Here is a 7,166-nt window from a genome sequence, read left to right as displayed (position 1 = left end):
TACTGTTAGAAATAATCCAGACATCCAGCGATTAAGTTAGAAACCAGACCTTAGACCGCATAGGAATGCTTAGTATTCAGTCGTGTTCTCGAATAATTTCATTCAGATTAACAGATATACATAGGTAAGATAGAACTAACCAAAGAGCTGCAATTCTGTATATGAGGTGTGTTCAAAAAATACCGGAAATTTTCGTTTTTTTAACAAATATTTATTTATCGTCTAAATCAATGTTCTTCTTCTTCTTGACTGGCGTAGACACAGCTTACGCGGTTATAGCCGAGTCCACAACAGCGCGCCACGCATCTCTCCTTTTGGCAGTTTGGCGCCAATTGGTAATACCAAGTGAAGACAAGTCCTTCTCCACCTAGTCCTTCCATCGGAGTGGATGTCTCCCTCTTCCTCGGCTTCCACCAGCGGGTACTGCGTCGAAAACTTTCAGAGGTGGGGCACTTTCGTCCATTCGAACAACTTGACCCAGGCAGCGTAGCCGCTGTCTTTTTATTCGCTGGACTATGTCAATGTCGTCGAACAACAGATACAGCTCATCATTCGATCTTCTGTGGTATTCACCGTTGCCAATGTTTAAGGGACCATAAATCTTCCGCAAAACCTTTCTCTCGAATACTCCTAGTGTCGTCTCATCGGATGTTGACACCGTCCACGCTTCTGCACCATAAAGTAGGACGGGAATGATGAGGGACTTGTAGAGTTTAGTTTTTGTTAGTCGAGAGAGGACTTGTTCAATGTTATCCCCTTTAAAATAGTCCCCATTCTTTATTATGCCCTAATGTCAGCGCTTTTTCCACTCGTCGAAACACTTCTTAAACATGATAGTTGGGGTTGCCCCTGGCTCTTTCATCTAAATATGGTTAAGGGAAGATTTGGGTCGACTTCTTTGTAATAATTCGAAAAATTGTAAAAGGAAATTATCATTAGATAGCGTAACAATCTAAAACCTGCCCCAGTGATGTTGACCAATATGATGAAATTAACTCTCTTTGTACTGAGGAACAACCCCGTAGTTCCAAATTAAACTGTTTCACTCGGATTTTTAGTTGTATGCCTTTACATGGTAGAAAGTCATTACACTTCGCAACGTTTCAAAAGTATATGCGATCGGATTGGATGAATGAATGAAGTTTGGTAAATTCGAACTCTCATATTCAATGTATATCAAAGCTTTTGGAATAATCTGTTTTCAAATTGCTTAATTTCCAGGTGGTTGATTCAATTTCTTAAAATTTTATGTATTAACTAGTAACTAATATATGGACTATGGATGGGACAAATACTGGAAAATCATTTGATCCGCGGTGCTGTCGTACTGATGTAAAAGATCTATAATATCTGGATAGTAGTTTCGAACTTGTTTATATGACCTTTAGTCGAATTTCAAAGGATCTATTTCAAAAGTCAATAATATCGTAGTCTCATCTCTGATTGTTCTTAAATGGGTGATTTTATGCTACCGATAGAGAACAGTACGATCAAATTTTGTGCAATTCAGGGTTGTACCTCCGTGAGCACAAAAAAGCAGTATTTAGAAGAACTATTTATATGCTAAAATCGTGTTTGTTTCCTAGTGTTTAATGTTAAAATCTAAAATTACCAACCTGAAAGTTCCTAATAACAACTTTTATAATTTAAACTTTTAATAAAAACAATATTTTTTTTTTTAATTTTTTTATTATTTATTATTTATTATAAGTAAATTATTAATTAATTATATTTAATTAAGGAATTCATTCAACTGATAGTTTGCAATTAATTATCAATTAATTAAAAAATATGTATAATTAATTTTGTTTTTTGTTTTTGTTTTTATCATATGGAATTGTTAAGCCATCGTAATACGTAATACATTGTAATAATAATATAGTATAGTATAAATAATGAAAATCAAATAAACATTTTATTAAATTAAATGTACGCATTGACATGGAGTACATACAATCTTATTGCAACATACCGAAAGCATTTGCGTTCACATTTCGTTTACAAAATTTTCACTGCTTCTCACATTTTCACTTTCGCTTTCGCTTTTATTATTTTCAACTTTTTTTCATATAACTTAATTCTTGTATGTATGTGTGTTGGTTTGGGTGTGTGTGTGTATTAGTAAGTGATTATTTCATTTCTATAATACTCGTAATTTCCACGAGATAAGTCTTAAATGTGGAGAGACAATTCAAGAGAATCGTGGGGGCCAACGGCAAGTGGCAAGTAGTCGAGTGCATGCAAACGCTTCAAAAATGCTTACATATTTAATAGGCAACGCATTACTGTTACATACTGCATAAACATTACTTGAAGAGTGCACATTTTCTTATCTCAAAACTTAACTCAAAATGCAAAATTTTTTTTTTTTTGAAAATTTTAAAAATAATAAACAAGCGCTTAAATAATTAGAGGACAGCTTAAAAGCGGAGAGAAATTTTTTAACAAGAAAATTAGAAATTTTAATAACAAACAAAAGATGAGTAATAAAGTCATAAAAAAAAATTATATAATATAATAAAAATTATTAAATTATTATGATTATTGACGAAATTACATAAGCGCTGCACACAGACAGTATTAGCTGAGGGAACACACACCGCTGGTTGTTGCTGTTGCTGCAAAACGATGCGTTTCATCCGTTGCGTGGCGAAGTGTTTGTGTGTGCGCGCTTGCATTGGCTGCCCCTCGGCCCAACCGCGCCCGCTGCAGCTTGCAGACACAGCAGGCACTCCCGTTTGCGGCACTGGACGACGCTGATTTGCTGACATTGCACGCTCGATACTATTTGCTGGTGTGTGAGTGTGTGTGTGTGTGTGTGTGTGAAGTTGTAGAGTTGACTGTAAAATTTGTTGTTGCTGGCGCATGACTCATGCATTGCTGGTGAAGATTTCTTCGTTTGGCTGCCGCTGCTGCTGCTGCTTCTTCTCCGCTTTCGACGCTGGTTTTCGACGACGTTGCGTGGCTCTGTGGTTTAAAAGCGCAAAAAGTCATCGCTTAATTGCGCTTTCTGGCCAACGCTGTAGAAAATATTGATGTTGTTGATGATGTTGTTGTGGTTATTAGCTGAAGTATTCAATTGTGGCGCAGGCAGTTGTTGGTCTATTGACGTTGGATCGAGGCTTTTGGATGGTTCTGCTGTTGTATGTTGTTAGTGTACTTGCTTATATACTGTTATTCCAGTTGCGTAATTAGTTCAAGCATTGGCTGTGCTTTTCGTTACACACATACATATGCATATGAATTGTTTTTGTTTTTTAAATGCGTCCACAAGTATCCATGTGCATACTTCTATAGCAAAACAAAGAATAGATTTACATATTTATTTATTTTTTTAGCTTAATGCAGATCACTTCTTATTTTGTGGTAGAATGAGTGAATATTGTTGCATGGCTGTATTTATGTTTGTGCATCACTATAAGCCAACATACGAACATCCTTGCGTCTTGTGTGCCACACGGAGTGTACACAATGAAGGAGAACGAATGCTGATGAACTATTATTTATTATTATATACACAGCAATGTATATAAATTTCTATATAGTTGTGGATGTGCCAATAATATGATTTATATGTGTGTATGTGTGCAATATTTTTCCATTTTTCCAAGTGCAAGAATGCAATGAGTGCTATGATATTGTGCTTATAATAAAATTTGTTGGGAAAAGTGTTGTTGCACCACTCACCAAACTGCCGAGAAACTTTGGGAAATTGTGCTCACGCTCAGCTCATATATATTCTATGTATATTTACAGTTAACTTTCATTGAGTTGGCGCTTATGGAAGCTTCACTTATTGCTGCTGCCGCTGACAATAGAACCAATCACCACAAGTTTATGCTTAATCAAACTTCAACCAATCAAAGTGTGCCGTTCACCAAACAAATGCCGCGACGAGGAGCCATCACATAAAGATCGTTTGCCGTGCAAAGTCCTCTTTATTTTATTTATTCAATTATTATTATTGTATATTTAAATATTTCACAAAAATATTGCTGTTGTTGTAGTTGTTATTGTATGCGTGCAAAGTGCAAGAGCGTGCGTGCGTGTGTGCAACATTTGTGCTTACTTTTTTTCAAATATCTTGATTTTGCTTGATTTTTGTATGTAGATATGTCATTTATTTATATTGTTTCATATGTTTTTTTTCAGTTTTGCTTTTGCGTTTTTTTCTTTAATTTAAGTGCATGAGAGAAGAAGTGCGTAAAATTTGAGCTGGCGTTTTGCTGTTTATCGCCATACACATTGACTACATCTACAAATAGAATAAATAGAGAACAGAAACAAAAATTGAGAATGTGATATTTAGGCATAATAATTTATACAATACATTGCTTAAAATATAATATTCACAGTCATAATATAATATTTGCATATAAAAGACAATCGAAATTAAATAACCGTGAGCTGTGGAAAGTATATATTTATATATGTTCATATATGTTTGTATATATTTTTGAATGTGTGTGTTTAAGCAAATTTATTTATATTACATAAGCGCATAATCTTTATCTGCTCAAGCCATAGATATAAGTTATATGATCTCGATTGTAAAATATACAAATAAACATATGAACATGAATACAATTCTCCACTTACACCAAATACTTTTAGACATATATTTATTTATTATTAAAGAAAAATAGTTATAAAAAATAAAATATATATAATACCCGTAAAAATATACAACAATTAATTTAAAAATAGAATAAATCCATAATAAATAAATAAAAGAAATGATAAAAACTCAATAAGCAAAGTACTTCCAAAATGTTCCTCGATATTTTGAAAAATTTTAAACTTTTATAATATTTACAGCTACTTTATTTATATGTAAATGTACATATGTATATGTGAAAAATTTTGCTAATGAGAAAAAAATCTCCCAAATTTTATCTCATTTGAGGAAAAATATTAAATTAATTAATGAGACCAAGAAGAAGACCTCTTTTATTTTTCAATATTTCTTCTTATTTTATATATTTAGCTTACATATTGAGCTGGTAACTTATAATGTGTGAGTCTCAAAAATCAAATATTAAGAATATTATATTAAGTTTCTTCTGCCAAATAGAAAACATATCTTTGGAAATTGGTGAAAACTTGTCTTCAGTTTTGAAAGTTTCAGAGAAAGAAAAGCTCGCTCGCCTAAGGCCGTACGTTCTTAAACTTATGAGAGAAGATCTCTTGATAATAGTATTTTTAAACCAGTTTTATTTTTAATTTCCTGAGAATATTTTTATAAAAGCCTTTGAAAGGCCGCATACGAATTAGAAACTAATTTAAAAATTTTAGAAAGCAAACTTTTCAATTACAGTTGAACTTCCCTAATTCGAATCACCATAATTCACAAAAAAACTTCGAGTTATGAACGGTAATTTGTATGAAATTTTACTTCTATTACCAATTCAAAAGACCGAGTTATGGAGAACTACGAATTATAGAAATTCGAGTTATGGAAGTTCAACTGTAATTTGTAGGCAAAAAATAACAATTTACTTCCAAATATCTATTTCTTAGCATTTTCAAGTCAGTTTCTGCAAATCAAGTTTATTCTTGGAAGAACTATGCAGACTTTACTTTGTATAGAAACACTTTTAAAATTAAACGACAATCTTTCACGACGGCAAATTCGAACGCACCTCGCCCTCAAAATATTGCAGTCTAAACTTCACACTTTTTGAAACAATAAGCGAATTTGGAACTGCCCAATCATGCAAAATGCATAGCTACACACTTCAATTGAGGATTTTTCGCTTTTTTTTGTTGTGCTTCTACTAATTGCTGCGAGGCGTCGGCAAACTGAATTTATTTACACACACACTTTTGCTAATTGCGTTCCTAAATATTTAAATTTTTAGTTTTTATGACTTTTTCGAAGCTATTTAAAACGTTTTATCAAGAAAACATAACTTTTGATCAAAATCTTTAAAAACTTTTTGGAGATTTTTTTTTCATGCAAAACCTTTGCTTATTGCATTTCTTCATTTTTGAAGTACTTTTTCTCTTAAATTAAAGCCTTTTTCTTCGCCTAATTCTTATTGAATTAAAAAATGTATTGTCACTCACCTGTGTTGACGCAGATTGTCGCGTTGCTTGAAATATTTGCCGCAAACCTCGCAGGAGTACGTGATTTCGGGTGATTTGTGGGTGCGCTCGTGTATCATCAGATTGTAGGGTTTGTTGAAACGCCGCTGGCAATACTTGCAAATGAACTCACACTTTGGACGCATCTTGCGGCGGAAATCCGACCGGCAGTCATCGTTGTCGATTCTCATTACAGCGAACATTTTGTCGTTGCTTTTGGCTTTGCTGTTGCTGTTGCTGCTGCTGTTGATTCTGCTTCTGCTTCTGCTGCTGTACAGAATGCACTTGTGTGGGTGTGTATGTGTGTGCCTCTGTTGTTGTTTTATGCGAGTTAAGCGCGCGTGAGTGTGTGTGTGTGTGCACTCGACTTTGCTGATTAGGCTTTGGCGCTCGCGCTCCCAAATAGAATCGTAATGATTACTTTAACGCTAAGACAAAGCGCAATTTCGCTCAGTTAGCGCTAGCGTTAATTAAAACAAGTAGTGAAAATATCACCGTTAGCTCAAAAAAGCGGGGGAGTTGGCTAGGCAACACGAGTAGTCGACGATGCGCGACGTGCGACGTATGACGTATGACGACGCGCGGTTCCTAAACGAACAAATCAACTGACTGATAGCGCGACGTGCTGACTGCTTGCTGAGTGCGCGCTAATTACGAGCGTATTAGTTATCGTTGCGCTCAACTATTCAACACTACTATTAGTCGTGTACTGTTGCTTTCGGTGCACTCGTATTGGTGCTACGCGGCCGATAACAGTAATAACGCTAGCTTTTTTCTAGTGGAGGGTGGTCGCTATGTGAAACGCTTTTTAACGCTAACGACAATTCGTTGTTGTTGTTGCTTATGTCAACGCGTTGGTGTCGGCGGCGGCGAAGTGATTTAAATCGCTTTGCTTTGACACTTTATTTCTCGACCAAACCAAACGTGTGTGTGCGCGTACTTAATTTGTAGTTGTTTTTCGTTGTGTTGTTGGCTCGTTTTAGTAGTTGTTTACACACTTTTTGTTGCTACTTTTTATGATGAACGCTGTGTCGTTAATATTTGTTGCCGCGCTGTTATTATTGTTTTTACTGTTGTTG

The 7,166-nt window shown here is 34.8% G+C and overlaps 1 protein-coding gene across 1 annotated transcript; it reads right to left on the bottom strand.

Annotated features, from left to right (window-relative positions):
- Positions 1–1,884: 1,884 nt before the first annotated feature.
- On the bottom strand, positions 1,885–6,299 carry LOC105220051 (protein drumstick). Its single transcript, XM_029045586.2, has 2 exons — positions 6,070–6,299; positions 1,885–4,255 (listed from the first exon to the last, which is right to left on the bottom strand). The coding sequence occupies exons 1-2, from the start codon at positions 6,288–6,290 to the stop codon at positions 4,231–4,233; spliced, it is 246 nt and encodes an 81-aa protein (XP_028901419.1). The 5' UTR covers positions 6,291–6,299; the 3' UTR covers positions 1,885–4,230.
- Positions 6,300–7,166: the final 867 nt, after the last annotated feature.

The sequence above is a fragment of the Zeugodacus cucurbitae genome, chromosome 3 (assembly GCF_028554725.1).
Source record: "Zeugodacus cucurbitae isolate PBARC_wt_2022May chromosome 3, idZeuCucr1.2, whole genome shotgun sequence".
In the NCBI taxonomy this organism is placed as follows: Eukaryota; Metazoa; Arthropoda; class Insecta; order Diptera; family Tephritidae; genus Zeugodacus; species Zeugodacus cucurbitae.
This window is presented reverse-complemented; position numbering and strand designations above follow the sequence as displayed.